The sequence below is a fragment of the Sceloporus occidentalis genome, unplaced genomic scaffold (assembly GCF_023333645.1).
Source record: "Sceloporus occidentalis isolate IW3139 unplaced genomic scaffold, rSceOcc1.0.p SCAF_1, whole genome shotgun sequence".
NCBI classification, from domain to species: domain Eukaryota; kingdom Metazoa; phylum Chordata; class Lepidosauria; order Squamata; family Phrynosomatidae; genus Sceloporus; species Sceloporus occidentalis.
Window position 1 is genome coordinate 65,444,761 of NW_028316981.1, and position 23,285 is coordinate 65,468,045.

A 23,285-nucleotide genomic window follows, 5' to 3' on the forward strand; every position below is an offset into this window, starting at 1 on the left:
TCCCATGCTGGGACCCTTTCCCAATGCAATGAGGGTGGGATATACATATTTTCAAAACAGAGTAAATAAACATTCACTATTTGGTCCCTGATATATTCATGCCCCTTCACTGATCTGAAAAAGCAAATGTGTGAAAGTATAGACTTCCAGAGTGGTAACCCATTATTATTAAACTATTACATTATATAACAGTAGATGATATATTTGACAATAGAATTAGAAATGTTTTTAAGCAGGAATATGAACATGTAAAGACTGTAACAATGAAATTAGTTGTTATCAACAATTTCTAAACCAAATAAAATTTTTTAAAAGTTCATTACTTCATTCACATTACTTAATCCACCAAAACCCACAATACCATTTGACAATGGAGATGGCTCTCCTGAAAAATACATAGAAAGTATACCTTTCATGTCAATTTCTGCAGCTTAATCCCCATTTTCAGAGTTTGAAATGTTTCAAATGGGTCGTTATTCAATTATTCAGGCTCATTCAAGGTGGGTATATAAAAATTTCATTTGCTACTAATCAGATGGACTGTTGGTAAAGCAACCAAATGAATTATTATAGTCTCTTTCCCTTACCTCCAAGAGAAAGCACATGTTTGTGTTTATTACTTGCACCTACCATTTCCTTGTGATTTGGATAAAATGTTTGTTCAATCAGAGGAAACTTCTCTGGTCCCAGAGTTCTGTAGATGGACACCAACTGGGCAAACTGCAGAAAACAACAAACAAAACTTTATTTCAAAGGACAGATCACACAAAAATGACTTAAGCACTATTACATAGCCCAATAATTAGCATCTATCAGAAGGCCAAGATGCAATTCTAAGATGGCTTATACCTTGCCAGATTGTTATTATTATCCACCTACAGAGAAGGTTTAAAAAGTTAAATAGTCAAGTTAGTATCTCACGTTATCTCACGTGAAACAACAGACTGTTGTTGTAGTAGAATTGATTTATATCCCTCTTTCCTCCCAAAATTGGGACTCAAAGCAGCTCACAATTTAAAAGAACAATACAATTACAAACATAAAGTGAATCTTAAAATACACTTAAACTATTTAAAACAATTCAGCCTCATATTAATGACAATAAAATGTCATTTAAAAACAAAAACAAAAAGCTCTTAAGAACAGTCCATGGCAAACACGCTCTGAAGAAACTTGCCAAGAAAACATCATGATAGGTTCACCTTAGAGATGCCATAAGTCAGAAAGAACTTGAAAGCACTCAACAACTAAAACAACACAGCACTCCATAGCCCTTTAAAGAAAAAACTTTCTTTTTAAAAATCCAGACTGAATAAAAAGGGGTTTAGCCCATCAAGAGGACATTAAAGAGGTGGCCATTCTGGCATCCCTAGGAAGGGAGTTCCAGATCTTAGACATCCACCAAGAAGGTCCTCTCTCATGTCCACACCAACTGTGGTTGTGATGGTAGTGTGATGGAGAGAAGGGCTCTGATGATATCCTCTGAGCATGAGGATATACAGTCTTACAGGGATATATAGTCTTCCAGAAAACCTGGACATGAGCCATATAAGGATTTACAGGTCTTTGCCAGCACTTTGAATTGTGCCTGTAAACAGTTCAAAGTGCTGGCAGCCAGTGGAGCTGTTTCAACAGAGATGCACTATAGTTTTGGTAACTTGCCTAGTTAACAGTCTGGCTGCAACTCTTTGAACCAACTGAAGTTTCTGAACACTCTACAAAGGAAGACCCAAGTAAAGAGTGTTATAATACAGTCAACCCTCTCCAACCATGGGCTTGCCATCCATGGACTGGAACATTTGCATATAGCTCTACCCTATTCTCCCCAATACACATGCAGCCACTCCAACAATGTTGCACATGCACCCACCGTCATTGGGAAGAACAGGACTTAAGGTCTCACATTTTTTGTTATCCATGGGGGGTGGAGAACTTCTATGAATACAAATGGCTGACTACAGTCCAAATCAGATGTGACTAAGGCATGTACCACCACAGCCAGTTCTGACATCTCAACAAACAGGTGCAGTTGATGCACTAGTTTTAGCTGAGCAAATGCACTCCTAGCCACTACTGAAATCTGGACAGAATAGCATTACAAATACACATTATAAAAACAAGAAAAAGTATTACATTTTGTGAATTTTTGGATATTTTTCCAGGTATATTCCCACATCTCTAATGGAACTGATCTTCCTATATTTTGCATCCACTTGATCATGCATCCACTTGATCATGTAATGGACTCTTCCTTTAATTCGATATCCAGAAGAGTTTTATAGTATGTAATACAAAAGAAAACTACCTAAAGATTTTTCATAGGTGGTACTTAACCCCTTCCAGATTAGCTAAATTAAATAAACAACACAATAGTAATTGCTGGAAATGTGAAGGGAAAACCGGTACCATGTACTACATATGGTGGCAATGTAATAAAGTAAAAAAAATACTGGGCAAAAATAAATGCAGAAATGCAAGCTGTATTAAAAATTAACATCCCCCTCCTTCCAGAATTATTCTTATTAAATATTGTAGATATTATCCAAGTTAAATTGACACAAAATGTCATAGCATAATATTATATATGATTTCCGCTGCATGAATAGAGCTTGCTAAATATTGGAAATCCAAGGTAATCCCAACATCGAGGAATGGAAAGCACGGGCACATGATTACTTTATTATGGACAGACTGACTATGTATGCAATAGGGAAAACTAGCCAAGAATTTGAAAGCAAATGGCAGATGATTGAAAAAATGTGGGTTAAAGAATAGATATGGATTTATGTAGACAATTTTGAAGAACTTTATTTTTATTTTTAGAAACCCACCAGTTTCTTGTATCCTTACAGATGTAGATATTGTGGACAACATACAACTAAACTGGTCTTTTGGGGGGGGGGGGTATATAATATACAGCAGATCAATGTCGATATACAAAGAGAAAAGTTTAATTTGATATACATCCCCTTCCCTCCCCTTCCCCCTCCTTCCTGCTACCCCCTCTTATTGTTTTAAACCTCAATAAAGATTATTTTAAAAAAACAAGAAAAAGGCAAGCTGAGTAGGGCATAGGGCAGGGAGAAAGAGTTAAGGTGGAAGAGAGCAAGTGGGACCAAAAAGGTCCCATTATTCCATTGAAGAGAGGTGTAGTAATAAAAGTTCCCAAACTCCTGTTTTAGTTCTCTTTTGTTTTTATTTTTTTAAAATTTTTATTACAACAAATATACATTAATACAATCACATCAAATAATACAGTACATTACAATACATTACGAACAAAATTTTCCAATATAAACAAAGATCTTTGTTAAGATTTCTCATTGATCTGTTAACATAGGCTTCCATGAAGTTTTGTATTTACCTTGTCTTTTTTAACATATGCAATAAACTTTATTATACTTTAAATCTATCTTCTCCTTGGTATAAATTATAAACTTCCTTTTCCTTTCTTTTTATATTTTTCATGCGTCTGGTCCCTGATACAATTTCTTATATTTTTCTAAACATTCCCATTCTTCTTTTCTTTCTTCCAACTTCGAATCACACATTCGTGCTGTAAGTATATCCATTTGCATTGCCTCTATTAATTTTTCTAACCATTCCTCTAATGTGGGTGTCAATTGTGATCTCCAATATTTAGCAAATATAATTCTGGCAATCGTGATCATATATAAAATTAATCGTCTATGTTTTATTTCTACCTTTTTTTCTTCTAGAATACCCGTCATATTTAGTAAAAACAATAAGGGATTTTTTGGTATCTTAATTTCTAATATTTTTGACATAGATTTCTGTATTTTTTCCCAAAACTTCTTTGTTTCTTCACATTCCCACATGGTAAAAGGTGCCTCTTTGTTTTTTACATTTCCAACACGTACCACTCCCAGCCTTATACATCTTATTTAATCTATTTGGGGACAGGTACCAACGATAATACATTTTAATGTAATTTTCTTTATAATTTTGACATAATGTAAAAGAGTTTGTGTCACGCCAAGATTTTTCCCACAAATCCATATCGATTATTATTCCTGTGTCTTGTGACCACTTAACCATGCATTCTTTTACTGTTTCTAACTCCAGATCTCTTTGCTTTAATATTTTGTAATATTTGGATATGTGCCCTTTTTTCCCATCAAACATAATATTATCAATCTCGTTTCTTTGATCTGTTAATTCATGTTCTTTTTTATCAATTTTAAATTTTTCCATGAGTTGTATTTGCAATAGCCAATTCTTGTTGGTCAATTGTGTTATTTCATTTTGGGGTTTCATTGTTAATTTCCTATTTTCCTTTTTTAGTAGTTCCTTATATGTTATCCAACCTTTACCTTCCTGTTTAGATCTTTTATAAAATGCCTCTTGACTTGAGATCCATAGTGGCCACTGATTATAAAACATTTTTTTAATTTTTAACCAAATTTTAAATAGTGAGTTCCTTATGAAGTGATGGGGAAAATCGATATTTGCATTTATTTTTTCATACCAGAGAAAAGCATGGAAATCAAATCTCATTTTTGTACTCTCCAATTCCAATAGTTCATCATTTTCCAGAAATACCCACTCTTCTATCCATTGAATACATGCCGCATAATAATACAGTTTCAAATTAGGTAGATTACATCCCCCTTTCCTTTTATCCTCTGTCAATAGTTTCCATTTGATTCTTGCCTTCTTTCCTTGCCAAATAACGTTTGTGAGGATTTTTTGCCATTTTTCAAAAAAAGATTCGTTACATAGAATGGGTAGATTTTGAAATAAAAAAATGAGCTTTGGTAGTACATTCATCTTCAAAATCTCCATCCTTCCCAACAATGACAAATTATATCTTGACCATTTCAATAGATCTCTTTTGATTTCATTCCATACTCTTACATAGTTATTATGGTAAAGTTCTATATTTCTGTTAGAAAGATATATACCCAAATATTTGACTTTTTTGACCACTTTGAAACCGGAAATGTTACTTAATTCTTGTTCTTCAGTATCTGTCATATTTTTAGTTATAATTGCCGTTTTATTTATATTTATCTTGAAACCTGCCATCTCACCATATTTATTAAACTTATCTATTAAATATAATATTGATTTCTTAGGATTTTCCAGGAATACAATTAAATCGTCTGCGAATGCTTTGAGTTTTATATTACCTATCCGTGCTCCATCTATATCACAGTCGTTCCTAATACTATTATTTAATACTTCCATAGTTAGTATAAATAACAGAGGTGAGAGCGGACAGCCTTGTCTGGTCCCTCTTGAGATTGGTATATATTCCGTTATATCATTATTAACCAAGATTCGAGCTTTTTGTTTTTTATAAATCGCATTGATCCAGCTCAAAAACATATCTCCAAGATTCATTTTTTTTAATATTTCCAACATAAAAGACCACTCTACCCTATCAAATGCTTTTTCAGCATCAATCAGTATCATTGCAAATTTTCTTTCATTATTATGTTCATAATATTCTATTAGATCCAAGACAGTTCTTATGTTGTCTTTTATTTGTCTACTTGGTATGAATCCGTTTTGATCTTTTTTAATTAACATATCTACACACTTCTTTAATCTGTTTGATAAGATTGATGTAAAGATTTTATAATCTGTGTTGGTTAGGGAGATAGGCCTAAAGTTGGTCACTGATGGTTTCTCTTGTTGCCCCTTGGGTATCAATGAAATATAAGCTTCATTCCATGATTCTGGGATTCCATTATAATGTATATCGTTTAGGGTATCTTTTAAAGGTTCTAACAGCACTTCTTCCAATTTTTTATAAAATATTGCCGGCAGACCATCAGGTCCTGGGGCTTTTTGTGTTTTTAAATTTTTTATGGCTTCTAATATCTCTTCTGATGTAAATGTCTTATTTAAGTGATTTTTTAGATCTTCATTCAGTATTACATTAATATTTTTTTCTAAATATTTTTGAATCTTATCTGAGTTGTTTTCCATTGATTCTTTTCTATATAGTTTCTTATAAAAATCTGTAAATGCCTTCTTTATATTGTTACAATCTGTTATTTTTTCTCCCTTTTCATATATTTCTGTAATTAATTTCTTTTCTTTTTCTTTTCTTATTCTGGATGCCATTAATTTCCCCGCTTTATTCCCTGACTCAAATTGTCTTTGTTTTAATATTCTTAACTTCCTTTCTATTTCTTCCGTAACTAACATTTTAAGCTGTATCTTTATATCCTCTATTTCACATTTCAATCTTTTGTCCCCTTTTTTTCTCCACTCTACCTCCTTTCTATTTAACTCTTCCATCAACCTTCTTTCTTTTTCGTTCTTTAACTTATTCCTTTCATATTGCATTTTTATTAATATTCCTCGTATTACTGCTTTACCAGCATCCCAAATAGTTTTTGATGTCATCTCCTCTGTTTTATTTTCTATAAAGTATAGTTTTAGACTCTTTTTAACTTTCTCCAATAGTTCCTCCTCCTTCAATATATCCTCCTGTAATCTCCACAAGTACTTTTTGGTTTTTTCAAATGTATTCAATATAATCAAGTTGTGGTCCGATTCATAATTAGATGTGATTTCCATAGATTTAATAAACTGTAATAAAGACTTTGATGTTAAGATCATATCTATTCTTGAGAAGGAGTCATGAACACCTGAGTAATATGTAAATTCTCTTATATCTTGATATTTGTATGTCCAAATATCAGTTAAATTAAAGTCCTCCATCATTTTAAAAAAGGATTTAGGTAGTTTTCCCTGGTTCTTTCCTATTGTTTTGTTATTGTTTGATTTCCTGTCCTTTATTGGTTCCACTACCGCATTAAAGTCCCCTAGTAAGATGATATTCTCATAGTCTAACCCCAACATTTCGTGGTTTAATTTATCAAAAAAAATTTCTCGTTCTTCCAGTGGGGCATATATCCCTATTACAAGTAATATTTGATTTTGTGTTTTAATTTCTATTCCTAGGTATCTTCCTTGTTTGTCATTTAGTATTTCTTTGGACTGAAATTTCTTGTTAACATAAATAGTAACTCCCTTTTTTTCCCCGGTTTTTTTTTTTAATTATTGTCTTTATTAAGGTTTATATTAAACATAAAACAGTACAATCGAAGGTTTAGCAATAAACATATCAAATTAATCATAGAAATACTAAAAGAACACTTCTTCATACCCTTCTTCATTCTTCTTTTCCCCGGTTTTTGATGTTGATGAAAAACAAGTTCCTAATTTATTATATTGAATGTATTTTGTTTCTCCTTGCCTTATTTTAGTTTCCTGTAAACATATTATGTCAGCTCTTGTTTTTTCTAATCGGTGAAAAATCGTATTTCTCTTATATTTTGAATTAAGGCCTCTCACATTCCATGAAATAATTTTAACCATTTTTTCAGAGATAAAGAAAATTTATTATACACCAGATTCTTATAATATATTACAATAACCGGATTGAACTAAATATTAATTGATTTAATTTAGTTTTTTCTGCGTCTTCCTCTTCCAGTACAATAAGTTGCTCACTTTCTTTAATGATTTCTTCCGCTTCAATTACAGCCTTTTCCTCTTTATTTTTCTCTCCTTCTTTTTTGTAAGAGCTATTTTTCCATACTCTCACCTTACTCTTCTCTTCTCTTATATCACCGAATTCCTTTTTTAGTTTTTCTTCCATCTCATTTGCTTTACTTATGTTATCAATTTTATGTCTTTTTTGTTTAAAATAAAAAGATAAACCTTCTATTCGATCCCACCTATAATTTATTTCCAATTCATTTAATGTTTGAACTAAAGATTTATATTTCTGCCTTTCTATCATGATTTGTGGGTGAATATCTTTAAAAATTTTAAGTTCTGAATCTTCTACTATTAATTTACTACTATAGCTCTCTTGAATAATTAGGTCTTTAAATTTAGTTCTTACAAAACAAATTACTATATCTTTCGGTAATTTCCTGTCCTTCGCTTGTTGTGAGTTGAGGTCTTTAAACAGAGGCTGGATGGCCATCTGTCAGGGATGCTTTGATTTGGATTTCCTGCATGGCAGGGGGTTGGACTGGATGGCCCTAGTGGTCTCTTCCAACTCTACGATTCTATGATTCTATGATTCTATGACTCTGAATAACTTATCAATTTCCATATTCATAATTTCCTCTTCAATTTTAAGAAAGTCAGCTAGTGGTTTAACTATTCTTTTTTCCAAATTTTCACCCGGTATTTCTCTCAATCCTCTTATTTTTATACATCTATCTCTGTATCTCAATTCATTCATCCAATCTATTGTTTGTTGTGTTTCTTGTTTCTTTGATAAATCTGTTGTTGTCTTCTCTATTATACTAGTTTTGTCTTTTAATTTTTCTATTTCTTTCTGATTCTTATTCAGTTCAAAAGAAAATTTGTCCATTCTTTTACCCATACATTCCAGTTCTTTTTTTAAATCTTTCCTTATCTCTATCCTTGCTTCTTTTATTTCCTCTCTTATATCTCTAATAGATTCTTTCAGATCTTCCTTCATTTCTTGTCTATTTTCCCTTAATTCTTGCCTTAAACTTTTAATTTCTTCCACTAATGCTACTACAGGGTCTACCACTTTCAATGTGTCTTTTCCTGTACCTCCCGAACCTCTTCTCTGTAGGAGAGATTGTGTTTGTACAAAACCTTTTTTAACCAATGGCATTTTCTCTATTTTCCCTTCTTTTTCAATTTTTTTCTTTGAACTCCTTGTTTCCATAAATAATAGGTTCCAATTCTATTCTGTTTCAGTTATATTCAATTAAATTTTACCAACCTATTCTTCAACTATTAGACAATATATTTCAAACTCTATCTTTAATAGAACCTTTTAACTTTAAAGCCTCCGAAAGAGAAGAAAAAAAGAGAAGAAAAGACCAATATAGTTTCAAGATTCCTTGATTCTTCCAAATAGTAAGCCTCGGTTTTATCTTATAGCCCTAAACACAAAACTTCAATAATTATTCTTTTATATCCTTCTGTTCATATAGACTGTTATTTATATGGTAGCCAACTTACATTCCCCCCAAGGGGTGGCATAGGAAGGAAGTCAGGATTCTGTAAGGTCAACCTTCACTTTCAGAAGGGACCTATCTAGAGTCTTTTCCTTTCTCTTTAAAAGGAAAAAAAAGGGGGGGAAAAACCCTAATTGAATCCCAAAGTTAATCCCCCTTGCTGGGGAAATTAAGGACGGGCTAATCTCAGTCCCGTTCCTACCAGAGCCTTCCCTGCGAAGTAGTGAATTAATTAACAATTCTCCTACTTCCGTGACTTGTCCATACTGGAAGCCTGTAAGGAGAAAAAAAAAGAAAAAAAGAAATTTAGGCTAGTGGAGGGTGGTGGTTCCTGGGTCCTGCAGCCCGCTGCTTCCTCCCTTTGCCGCCGCCGCCGCTCGTGGAGGGCTGGTGGTGTTGGCGGGGGCTTTATGCCTCCCCATGTCGCTCCTCCTCCGCTCGGCCGCCGCCCATGGAGGGTGGTGGTTCCTGGGTCCTCCGGCCCGCTGCTTCCTCCCTTTGCCGCCGCCGCCGCTCGTGGAGGGCTGGTGGTGTTGGCGGGGGCTTTATGCCTCCCCGCGTCGCTCCTCCTCCGCTCGGCCGCCGCCCGTGGAGGGTGGTGGTTCCTGGGTCCTCCGGCCCGCTGCTTCCTCCCTTTGCTGCCGCCGCCACTCGTGGAGGGCTGGTGGTGTTGGCGGGGGCTTTATGTCTCCCCGTGTCACTCCTCCTCCGCTCGGCCACCGCCCGTGGAGGGTGGTGGTTCCTGGGTCCTCCAGCCCGCTGCTTCCTCCCTTTGCCGCCGCTGCCGCTCATGGAGGGCTGGTGGTGTTGGCAGGGGCTTTATGCCTCCCCGCGTCGCTCCTCCTCCGCTCGGCCGCCGCCCGTGGAGGGTGGTGGTTCCTGTGTCCTCCGGCCCGCTGCTTCCTCCCTTTGCCGCCGCCGCCGCTCGTGGAGGGCTGGTGGTGTTGGCGGGGGCTTTATGCCTCCCCGCGTCGCTCCTCCTCCGCTCGGCCGCCGCCCGTGGAGGGTGGTGGTTCCTGGGTCCTCCGGCCCGCTGCTTCCTCCCTTTGCCGCCGCCGCCACTCGTGGAGGGCTGGTGGTGTTGGCGGGGGCTTTATGTCTCCCCGTGTCGCTCCTCCTCCGCTCGGCCACCGCCCGTGGAGGGTGGTGGTTCCTGGGTCCTCCGGCCCGCTGCTTCCTCCCTTTGCCGCCGCTGCCGCTCATGGAGGGCTGGTGGTGTTGGCAGGGGCTTTATGCCTCCCCGCGTCGCTCCTCCTCCGCTCGGCCGCCGCCCGTGGAGGGTGGTGGTTCCTGTGTCCTCTGGCCCGCTGCTTCCTCCCTTTGCCGCCGCCGCCGCTCGTGGAGGGCTGGTGGTGTTGGCGGGGGCTTTATGCCTCCCCGCGTCGCTCCTCCTCCGCTCGGACGCCGCCCATGGAGGGTGGTGGTTCCTGGGTCCTCCGGCCCGCTGCTTCCTCCCTTTGCCGCCGCCGCTGTTTTAGTTCTCTTTTAATAATGCAATTGCACAAGACCAAGATGAAACCGAGGCTCATGTGATAAAGTCCCTAGAATCACCCTCCTCCTGTTGTTCCTTCAGTGCAAAAGTGAGAACTGTATGGCCCTTCAGATGTTCTTGAACTGTAACCGGGACAGCTAGAAATGACCACATAACACCCAGCGGCAAAGGCAGCATTCCAGCAGGCAGCATTCCAGCGTGTGATAAAATGGAGTTCTGGGCCCCATCGTTCCATGTGTGTGCGCGCTCACACACATTTAGAAAGCACTGGGCCCGTTTCAGGGCCATTGCGATAAACTTTTCTTTTTTAAACTTCCAAAGGAGACTCCACCGCACTCTGAGGTGGTGTATTCCACAGTGTATGCGTGAGAACTGGGGAAGAGATTAAGTCTTAATGCCCTCTGGCATTTGGGGGCTGACAAACCATCCTTCCAGCAGATCTGTACTTTTCTTTGTTCAAAAATACTATTTTTGCTGTTGTCTTCTGCAATTTTTCAGAATCTACTGAGTTTTTGGTGAGACAGCATGGGAGCCAGATATGTGTACATGTGGATGATGCTGTGCTTTCTTAGAAAGGGTTTGTTGGGGTGTGATTTTTAATGGTTGCTGGCAGAAATACACTGTTGGTAGCGATTACTGGGGGTTAAGGCTTTTAGAGACACAGGAAGTTGTCAGCCCACTCGTCCATCTAGCCTGCTATTGGTAACTCAGACTGGCAGCAGTTCTGTCGGGTTTTAAGCAAGATTCTTGCTTAGATTCCTGGTAGTCCTTGTTAGCTTTCCATCAAAGTTCCAACAAGGCTTTGCCCTACTCAGCTTCCAATATTGAAGCAGTTTCATGTTGCTTTTATGAAAACACAATAATCCTGCATCATATTGACATTTGAGTAATAATTCATGCCAACCACACCATTATACTTTTTGAAAAGGAATTAATTACTTCATGAAGGTTGACATGAAAAGTGTACCCATGATACTCTAGTTACATGTATTAATGTGATGCAGATTCAAATTCTGACTCATGCATGATGACAGTGGCAACAAGATAGCTGCTGTTTCTGAATATAATCAGTCTCATAGGGCTGTGGCAAGGATAAAATGAAGCTGGATCTATATACTGTACACAATATAAATGAATTAATACACTTAAATTCTTTAGCAAAACCTTTATAGCAAAAATAAATGGAACGTTTACACAGTACAAAACAAACTCCAGGGAAGCTCTAAGAGAAATAAATTCAAAAAGTGTGAATTTGTAGATAAAGGATCATTTGGTATTACATACAGGTTCTGCTGTGTAACCCCATCCCACCTAGCCAGCACTCAGATGCTTCTACTTTGATGAACACTGGTATGTTCAACTTTTCAATTTTATGCTGTAATTCTGAAGAGCCAGTTATTATTATTATTATTATTATTATTATTATTATTAACCTTTATTTATGAAGCACTGTAAATTTACACAGCGCTGTACATACAATCTTTTTAATTAGATGGTTCCCTGCCCTCGGGCTTACAATCTAAAAACACATGACACAGAAGGAGAAGGGAGTGGTGGAGGGAAAGGGTAAGAAGTCCAGCAGTTCCTCTCTACCTCCAAGGCCTGGACCAAGGCAGATGGACTGGAGGGAGGGCTTGGCTTCATAATGGATGGTTAATCTTCCAGGGAAAATACATACTCTCAAGTAGGATAATGCATATACAGTACATAGCAATACAGGAAATGGTTTGATAAACAGGCACCAAAAGAACATCAAATAGTAAGCAACAATTATGCGATGTCTGGGAAGGCTTCTCTGAACAGGATGGTTTTCAACTCCGTTTTGAAGCTGGTTAAAGAAGTGATGGCTCTTGCTTGTGGGGGAAGAAGGTTCCAGGAGTGAGGGGCAGCAAGTGAAAAGGGGTGAATCCGGGATGGGGCAGAGGAAATCCTGGGCTGAGACAGCAGACCTTGACTACCAGAACGGAGGGTCCGAGTGGGAAGGTGAGGAGAAAGAAGGTCTGATAAGTAAGGAGGGGCCAGTCAATGCTTATGCAAAGGACTGAATGAGGGATCAAAGTACTCTGGCTTTAAATGATAAGCTATGCAAGGTCAATCCAAATTCCTAGAACATTTTTAACAAAAGCAGAAATGTCAGACTGAAACGCCTAAGGCAGAAGGAAGCTGAATAGAAGTGTTGCTGGTTCTGTCTTTAATGCCAGCGAGTGAAAGCATTATTAAAGATCCTTCTATAAGGTAAAAGCATCCTAAAAGGCTTATTATTTTACATTAAGAGATATAATTTTGAGAGCACTCTGGCATGCACAAAAAAGTAACAAAGATTAGGGAGTTTTTACAGTAGCTTTGACAGGACTTATACCTGGGGCCTGCAACAAAGTGTTGCAGTGTGGAGTGCTCCTTTTCAATTTTCCAGCTACCCACAGATTCCTCTTGCCAATGATATTAACAACAGACCTGAAGTTATCAGTACATGTAAAGATTTTTCTGTCTGGACAGGCACATAGGAAGGGAGTGCAGTTATAGAGCATATCATCATCACCACCACCACCACCACCATCAGTCTCCTGCCTTTTTTCCTCAGAAGTAGAACTCAAGGGCACTTGCAAGATTAAAACATACACAATATTGACAAAAACAGTGCTTCCAAGTCACAACTCAGAAAGGTGACCAGGAATCAACATAGAAATACTCCCTCTGGCCAGTTCCTGGAATAGATTGTCTATTATGGCATCTGAAGCGATCTCTGTTTCCTAATAAGATCTGTGGTGAAATCATATGGATCAGGGACACAACCATATGTTTCAGTGCCTTACTCAAAAATGGATTACAGAAAACTGGCTGATAATTATTCAGAACGTACATCAGGATAAAGGGAAGGATTTTAACCAATATTTTTACAAACTGCCTTTTCAGGCTTACCATGCATAACATTCTAGCTTCAATTACAGCATCTCTAGTATCTGTACTAGAAACCTGGAAGATAGGAATAGGCTAAGTCAATGGTCTTCAACACGGGGCAGCCTTTTTGACTTCTGTAATGATTCTAAGCAAATAAAGTACATACATAACTCTGTCATTTATAATTAAACAGCAACTCCCACATACAGCATAATGAAAAGGTTTATTGTAGAAAGTGGAAAGTGATAAATACTAGGACAGTACCTTTATATAAAAAACAACTGTCATTTCATTCACTCAATCATATATCCTATCATTCTTTAGATATTTGTGAAGTTTATTGATAATTTAATATTTAGAACTTTTTAAAAAATCTGCTAATATGCCATTATGAAGCACAATATTGCCTAACTGGAAATCCTACAAAAATGTCCCTGGAATTACCGTAGCCCTGCCAAACTCAGTGTAGACTTGAGCAGATATGTACCCAAAGTAACTGATTACTGAAAAGTACTCTTTGGTCCAAAACACACTGCAAAAATAATCCAGTTTGAGACCACTTTAACTGCCCTGGCTCAACGCTACGGAATTCTGGGAACTATAGTTTTGTGATACATTTAGTTTTCTCTAGCAGAGAGCTCTGGTGCAAAAATAAACTACAATTCCCAGGATTTCCAAGCATTGAGCCTGGGCAATTAAAGCAGTCTCAAACTGGATTATTTCTGCACTGTGTTTTGGACCTACATTAAGCAGCCCTTGAAGCTTTAATTGTTTCAGAATATGATACCCAGATTAGTGTAGGACTGACAGAAGGGACCACATTACACCAATTTTGTGTCAACTTCATTGGCTATCAGTTTGTGGACTGTGGTCTTTAAAGCCTTAAACACCTCCAGTACTATCTGCTCCCACAGGAACTAGATTGAGAATTGCAAGTTGTTGAGGCTGTCCTTCCTACTGTTCTTTCAATGACAGAGGTAGAGCCGAGGTGGGGGGAAAGAAAGCAGATTTTATTGTGGTGCCTAAATCTTGTGTGCTAAAGCTGTTATTATTGATTTTTTAAAAATCATTACTATGCAAGTTCACTACTGTTTTACTGTGAGGTTTTTAAAATGTTGTTCTGATTTATATTTTTATTGGTCTAAATCAAATTGTAAATCCCAACTAGAGCAAACTCACTGAATCAATGGGAATCTGATAAATCAACACTTATATGTTTGTTGTTGTTGTGTGCCTTCAAATCATTTCTGACTTATGGTGACCCTAAGGTGAAACTACCATGGGATCTCCTTGGCAAGATTTGTTCAGAGGCGGTTTGCCATTGCCTTTCCCTGAGGCATGTGACTTGCCCAAGGTCACTCAGTGGGTTTCATGGCTGAGTTGGGAATTAAACCTTGGTCTCCTGAGTCATAGCTTAACAATCAAACCACTAAGCCACACTGGCTCTTCAACACGTATATAAATCCCCTTTATTCAGTGGGTCTTGGCCTTTGTAAACTACTTTGATATTTTTTTCAAACATGGGATACAAACATCCAAATAAATACATAAATAATTCAACAGCTTCAACATCTGTAATGCATTGCTGAGCACCCTTTGGGTTCGGCTAGTCAACCAATTACAAATCCATGTAACAGTTACCTTGTCTAGCCCATATTTTACAAGATTGTTTGCAAGAATATTTATGGGGAACCCTGTCAAAGGCCTTACTGAAATCAAGATATACTATATCCACAGCATTCCCTTCATCTAACAAGCTGGTAATTTTATATATAAAAAAAGAGATTAGATTTGTCTGGCATGACTTGTTTCTCTGAAACCTGTGTTGACTTTTTGTGATTATGGCATTGCTTTCTAGATAGTTTCTAGTTGACTCGAGTATAAAGATTCTGCATTGACAGAACTAAATTGTAAGAAGCCTAGCTGCCTAACTCTGAATAAAAATAATTACAGTGATATTTTGTCCATATTGTCAAGATTATGGGAAGGAAAATCACCCTGTGGTACTTGTACAAGCTTGAAGCTTCCATTTTTATCTCTCATGAGGACTAAGGTAAAATGATTAGCATCAGTTTTTAAGGACCCAGTCATTTCTTACATTTCAGAGTATTCACAACAATAGAAAAAGGATGGAGAAGGAATAGCATCATTTTTTAAAGGAATCAGTCATTACTTTTATCACAGAGTACTCACAATGATAAAAATGACATGAAGAAAGAATAGACTAACATTGTCCAGGAGTCCAAGACTATCGTGCAGACTACAAAGCTAAGCCTCCTAAGGGAAGTGTTAACTTTCAGCCTTGTGTGCAGAGGCAAAAACTGGCTTTGGGATCAAGGGAACTCCTTTCCTGTTTTCTCTCCCCCAAAATCTTCACATTCAGATAGATGTCTATTATTTAAATCTATCAATTACTTACCACCCAGGGCTTGTCACAGAAGTTGAAGATTGACTCTAGTGAGTTAACACTTGGAATTCCAGCATAATGCATCCCAATAATTAAGTTACGGAAGTCTTCATTTTCTGCCATGCTGAATGAGTGTTGCCGAATAAGGACAAAGTCAGGCTTGAATGATCTAGGAGAATTAGATTGTTCTTTAAATATACCCCAAAATTAATGGAAAGAAATATCAGCTATTAGATTAGATGAGTTAGATTAAAACATCATTTACAGGAAAAGGACTGAGAAGGAAACAAGAAAACATATTTTTGGAAGAGCATAAACCTAACTCTTCCAGAATTCATTGAACTATGTTATTAAAGCTGTCGACCTTTTTACTTCCACAGTTTGATAGTGATCCTACTGAGGTCAGTGGAATATCCTTTGGAATAACCAGTTTTAGGTTTAGATGCAAAGACCAAAATTAGATTACCAAAAAGCACCTATTAAATAGTTCCCTTTGATATAATTCATAGCCATACAGTTTGTACTGTATCTCACAAGCTTTTAAATGTGTTTACATTTCAAAAAAATTATTTTTTAATAAAATCTACCAATTTCCTTGCTCCTTATGTTCTAAAATGGCTGTATAGTAGGGGTGAAAATCAACCAGAAAGGCCAACCTATATTTTTGCTGTTCCTCACATTCCTCACTACTGGCTTTGCCTGGTGGAGGGGTGATGAGAACTGCAGTGTGACAACATCTCAAGGGATGCAGGACTCTCATCCCAGTTTTAATTATACATCTATCTATATTTCACCTCTGATTAGATAACATTTATATGTAATCCAGGCAATTTAAACACCAGAAATATTTATTAGCATTTCTAGTGCAAATGTTAGTATGGATTAGAGAGGAGAAGAGTCCCAAACAGGGCAGAACACTACCTTTCTTGCTTCCTAATGCAGCACACATCAGGCAATTGTCAGATTACTATTGTGAGATTATTATTATTATTATTATTATTATTATTATTATTATTATTCCCTGGAATGCTTGACACCATGCCTGTGTCTATGCATGCACCGGGGGGGGGGGGGGGGAGCAGGAAACAAGATTCTGTTATGCCCTGTGGGGAGCCTTCCATGAGCAGAACTGTGCCTGTGGAATGGGTGAGCCCCGTGGAGGTATTAATCAGCCCAAAACAACACAGTTAGATTAGTTATTTATAAGATTACTTTTCAGTTTACTTCAAAGGAACATGTTTTCTGTTTACTTCAAAGTCTACCTCAGTGCAATGGGGGACTTCATTTATAATGAATCATCTGTCCTGCAAAGGCAGGAAGTTGTAAGCAAGCCTCTCCAAATATTGAAATACCTTTAAAGAAATAAACAAGTTTAGTCAAATACTGTAACAGAACAACCAAAGGAATAACCATTTTCAGAAAATATTTTTATAATTTCAAAAATAAATCAGCCCACACAAAGTTAAATTTTATTACTACATCTTATTACTAAGATGTTTGGGTTTTTTTGCTATAACAATTCCACAGCTGTTGAAACACCAAATGCCAATTTCATTAAGGGTGATACAGTTTTAAATAAAATTGCCTATGTTGCCAAAAATCTGTGTAGGTTAAATAACAAGAATCAATACTTTGTTTTAAGAAATATCTGTGGTTCTTTAAACATTAGAACAGATCTGTGAGATAGGTTAATATGGTTATTCTTATTAACAATGCAGATGGAGGTGCTGAGTTTGAAAGTGTGGCATGTCTAAGATCATCTTGTGAGTTAATGGGGGTAGCCAGATATGAACTGGATGCTTTCTAATTCATAGTGTAGTCTCCTACTCACTATACTACAACTGCTCTACAGCATCATCCTGGATCTGAAACTGGAGACTGGTTCAAAATGGAGGCTTTTCAGAGGCAGTAGTCATTACTGGCTAACACTGGAAACAAGATGTTGGACTAGATTAGCAAAGATATGCAGATGGCATCATATCACTAGCAGAAAATAGCAAAGTGACTAGTGAAGGTAAGGAAGTGCAAATGCAGGATTAGAGCTGAATATTGAGAAAAAAAATGACCACAGATGATTTGCACAACTTTAAAATGTAAGATGACAACATCAAAATAATTTAAGATTATCTATATTTTCTCTATACCTCTATATTAAAATGGAGACTGTAGTCAAGAAATGAGAAGAAGATTAGGACTTGGAAAAGCAATTATCATAAAGTACCAAGTCAGAATCATCCTTGGAATAGTAATTCCAGTTTCTATGCATAAAATAGTGAAGAAAGATGACAGAGGAAAAAAATCAACTCATAGCAGGTACTGGAAGAGAATTTTGCAGATACCATAAACTACCAGTAAGATTAATAAATGGGGCATAAGGAAAATTAAGCTCTCATAAATTTATCGTACGACATTTCCAGACCGTTCTGGGCATGGGATGGGATCGGCATGGAATGGGCAAGAATGGGTGTTACCACACATGAGAATGCTTTCAATGCTGCTGAGAGTCCTCAAGCCATTCCCCATCCATGTTATGGCAGTTTATTTTGAAGGACTATTTTGAACCATTCCGTGCCAATCCCATTTCGTGCCCAGAATGGTCTGGAAATGGAGTGCAATAAACTTATAAGACTATCATGTTTTGGACACATCACAAGACAACGTGACTCACTGGAAAATCTGATAATGCTAAGTGGAAGGCATCAGGAAAAAAGAAAGACATTACAGATAATTTGGCTCAATAAGGAAAGTCACAGCCCTGACCTGAGCAGAACTGTTGATTCAGAGTGTCTTGGAGGCCTCTCATTCATAGGCTAGCCATAGATTGAAGCTAATGTGATGGTAAAACCAAACTTTTACTCATTCCAGCTCTAAGAAAAGGTACACATGTCTCTTTAGGGTATAAGCTGTCAGATGATAATATTTATTTTGTGACTGACTGTTGAGCATTTTCAAAATTGACTATGTATGCACCTAGAACCTATGTGGTCTAAAACTGATGTTGTCTGGACTCCTAGTTAAAACCTGGCACCCCCACCACCAGCAGCAGTAGGGGCTGGTATTTTCATCCAGATGCTTATATCTGAGCAAGACAATGCCATGTAGTATTTATCTGGACAGCTCCATGTTGTTGTTGTTGTCATTGCTGTTGTTGTTGCATTCTACCTTAAACAGCAATATATCTTGACTGGGACACACCTATTTTATTGTGATGCTTTTATACTAAAACTTTATAAAGCTACTCAAGGGGTTGCAGCTGTCTAAACAGAAAAGCCATGGATCCTGTTGAATAACACTGCAGACAGGATTCAAATTCTAGAGACAATCATTCATGGTCAGATTTTCTACAGTTCAGTCTTACTTTTTATGTTAAAGGTGGGAGAGAGGAACTTACCTGACAACTTTTGTTCCATTTCTGAATGCCTGAATATCTACAGCGTAATTACCATCTGCATGAGCTATCAAATTTACTTCTGAAAATTGTGCCTGCAAGATAAAAAATAACCTGCATAAAGAAACCTGTAAGATTAGATTCCTCATATATTTGAAACTCCTTCTCCATCTAGGGTGAGTATTCCTGGCTACCTATGTAATACTGTCAAGCAAGCAAAAGTTTAAACAACTAAAATGGCTTGTGTCACTACTGTGTGTGTCAGACAAAACTGCAACATGAACTCTCTCCTTAGCTTGTGTTAGCAACTCTGTTTATAAAAGAATACACTTTTGGAAATATTTGTATAGGAAAGTCAGGGAATAAACTCAAAACAGTCTGAGTTTATATAGGTGACTAACTACTCCAGAAAAAAGCCTTTTCATCCCAAAATAACTTGATTTTCTGGATTATCTTGCCAAACACTAATTTTATTGCACATCACATAAAATATTTGGCAAAATAGCCATGATTATGAGTTTTAAAATTTTTTTCCCACAAAATAATTTTAAACAAGAGCTTTCTTCTTCTTCTTCTTCTTCTTCTTCTTCTTCTTCTTCTTCTTCTTCCCACTACTTTTGTTGTTTTTTTACATTCTCCCAGGAATCAGTGACATATTGTTGGATACAATACAAAACGTAGTGTCACTTTTTGTAATTGTATTATAGTAATCCTACCTGTAGTGACTTCATTCAGTTGTTTTTTCATTCCATCTGTAATTGGTTCTATATCAGAGCACCTATCACCACTGGAACCACCATTCTTTCCTTTCCCCAAAAAGACCGAATCTCCCTCTGAAGGTCTTCCTATTTCACCTTTTCCCTTTCTTTGTCATCAGTTTTGCTATCCCCAGGGATTGCCACATTAATTATCCATATACGCTTTTTCTCAACCACAGATATTTCTGGAATATTATGTTCTAAATGTTTATCACTTCCATCTTAAAAGACCCATACCATTTTTACTTCACCATTTTCAACAACTTTCTCAGGCTTATGTACCCTTGAATTCTTTGCAGATTGTAAATCATTTATTTTCAAAATTTAAAATATATAATCATGACATTTCTTATACTCAGTCTGTTTCATCTCACTGCATGAAATAATAAGGCAGCCAGTGGTTTTATCTCTTTTTTTAGATAGTGTTTTTCCCCCAGTATTTGCTTTGATGCTACTCATCTGAAGCACATGTTCTTGAGCAACAAATACAAGTCCTTTAGTTTCTTTTTTCACTATCTCCTTCTGCAACCACTTCTAGATGTTTCCTTTCTCTGCTTTTCTTTTCATGCTTTTAATGTATTGACCATGTAATGGTTTGTTTTGTCAGGCTTCAAGGCAATTTTTCATTAATTTATTTCTACACACATTTTTGTGTATATGTCAATGTTCAATGAATTCTCTCTATATACATATATAAATATTACTTCTTTGCTTTTTTTGACAAATTCACTCAAGGAACTTTTCTCTTCTTCAACTGATTCACTTTTAATAATTCCCAACACCCTCAATGTTATATGGTAGATAAAATTATTGTAGATCACTTTGAGGATGGAAAGCACAATTTTCTGTCCTAATTTTCCAAGATTTTTTTTTATCTCGAGAGCTAGTTTTGTTTGAGTCCAAGCAACAATTCCAGCTCTGTACCAATTAACTAGCATGACCCAGGGATATAAGGTCTGAGTTATATTTCTACTACTAAGCTTCGATATTAAAAAACATTGTGTACTATTTTTTATACTCAGCCCTAGTAACCTCTTTCACTCTCTTATACAGAATAGCCTCAGCTTGTAATTTTTCCAAAATATTTGTAAAGTGAATTTGCACTGAAAAATATAGCCAATAATAGATAATTAGTTATACAGGATCAATAGTGATTCTTTCAAAGTACTTTTAATAAGAAGTTAATTACACTTTGCTACAAGAACTAACTTCCAGTTGATATTAGATGCTCTATAATTTCCAAAGAAAGCCATTATACAAATCCAGAAGAAAACCAATGTGATGATTTTACAGGAGTTGCATTATATTGTATTATACTGGTTTTAAGAAAATATTTGTAATATTTCATTGAAGTCCTTTGAACAATGAAAATGTCTACATAATAGCAATATAATCTATTGTCAGCAATCTCAGTTCAATATTTTAATGAAATATGAGGCTGAAGAAAATAGTGTGCATACGTTTGACAAAAAGCTTCTCATTTAGTACCTGTTCAACTTTGATGTCATATTCCCCAAGGACCTTTTTTCCACGAAAACATTTGGTCCTGAAAAAGACAGTAATTACTGTTACTATAATGTACTTGCTGTAAATATAACATTATCAATAAAAGCATTCCTCTTTAGTAAGCTGTGTAATTTTTTTCACCATTACTGAACTTGTTGGGTGGAATTTTAAATCTATTGGTAATGCATAAAATTATGCTTATCTGATATTTAAGAATTAAAAATCCTTATTTAATCTATCTACACAGTGAATGGTTGATGCTGAAAAATATTTAGAATCTATTTGATATTCTGGCATATGGATTGTTTTCCAGTTAGAATGAAATATTCCTCCTCAGATTCACCTTTTCTTTGTAAACATCCTCTGGATGAGGCAATTATTAAACAACTGATCTCTGGCATGATTCATGTTTCAACAAATGACTTCAGTTTTGAAAATAAACATTAATACCGAACACTAAATTTGCCATCTGGAGTCTTAACAAAATGTTAAACAAAATGAGGCCAGGAATACTTCCAGTGACTTAATTCCACAGAAGCATTAAACACTGAAACAGAAAAGCATTAAAAGCTTCCTGAATGTTTTAGGCTTTTTTTTTTTAAACTTTCTTAGTTCTTTTTACTCAAGCAAAACTTTATAAATCATATTCGTCAGTTCTCAAATTCAGAGGACTAAACTCTGATGAACTTTTCAAGTGCTCTTTTACTAAGAACTTGGGCTGATTCCAAAGCTAAGTGGCGCCTTTCATTGCTGGGGGGGGGGGGGGATCAACAAGCCTTGATTATTCTCAGCATACTAACTTGGGGAAGTTGTAGCCATGTTGAAACATATTCATTTAATGTCTAAAGTACACTCTTGCAAGAAAAAGAGGGGATATGAACTACAGAGAAGTCCCAAGAAAGTTTTGTATGAAAGTGGTTGTAATCTCCTGCTTGACTGATAACTACCCTATCAAGGTATATCGGTGCTATAGAACAGGAGAACAACTGCTTGCCAGTCTGAGAAACACTAACAAAACATTGTACAGAATGCCTGACTGAACTAAGAATAGTTCTGTTGTGTTAGAAAGAAACATGATGGACACTTTCTCTCTTCTTACAGCAGGTAAACACTTGCCCAATAGGGGCAGTCATTGGCTTCTATGTCAGTGAAGCAGTGAATCTCCTCTGAGTTTAAGGAGCTTATTGCTCAGCATTTTAAACTGGTTCCAGCCTCCCAGGGATGCGGGATGGAGGTGGGGATTATTGCTCACTAAATCACCGGCCGCTATCAGCCTGGGTCTCAGTCGCATTCCGCCAGCATTTTTCAGCAGTCAGAAAGCTTTCTGGCTTCTAAAAAGTGCTGGTGGAGTGCAGCTGGGCCCCAGCTTTGTACCTGGGATGTTGGTGGTTGGCAGTTTGGCAGCGATTTAGTGAGCGATAATTTCCGCTTCCACATCCCAGCTCCAATCTGGGAGGCTGGAACCAGTTTAAAATGCTGGGCTCCAATGTCACAACTTTAAAGAACTATCGAAAGTGCTGAAACCTATTCCCTTTAAAATTGTGACGAAATTCACCCCACTAAGATGAGAACCACCAGATACTATTGCTTGCCTACCAGAATCTAGGGTACATTTGTTACTCTTCATGATTTATGATTTCATTTCAGAAAGGAAAACTCTAGTTCTGTAGTTTGAAGCTCAAGGAATTTGAGACTAAGGGGTGAAACAGACAGGCCAAATAAAGTGGTTTCCATCTGCTTTGATGATGGGACATTTAGATGACGAACGCCTCCAAAGTGGAAGAAAAACAGGCTAAAAATGGGAGCAAAATGAAGCTGCGATAGTCAGAGTCAAGGGGGAAAA

General features: G+C 36.9%; 1 protein-coding gene across 1 annotated transcript in view; it reads right to left on the reverse strand.

Moving 5' to 3' along the window:
* LOC149321509 (synapsin-2-like) overlaps positions 1-23,285 on the reverse strand; it is a 238,285-nt gene that overhangs the window by 97,753 nt on the left and 117,247 nt on the right. The window contains exons 2-5 of the mRNA XM_089523425.1: positions 21,425-21,482; positions 19,182-19,273; positions 15,803-15,959; positions 631-720 (exon numbers count right to left, since the gene is read on the reverse strand). Of these exons, the coding sequence (XP_089379551.1) occupies positions 631-720; positions 15,803-15,959; positions 19,182-19,273; positions 21,425-21,482 (397 nt within the window). The remainder of the gene's footprint in view (positions 1-630; positions 721-15,802; positions 15,960-19,181; positions 19,274-21,424; positions 21,483-23,285) is intronic.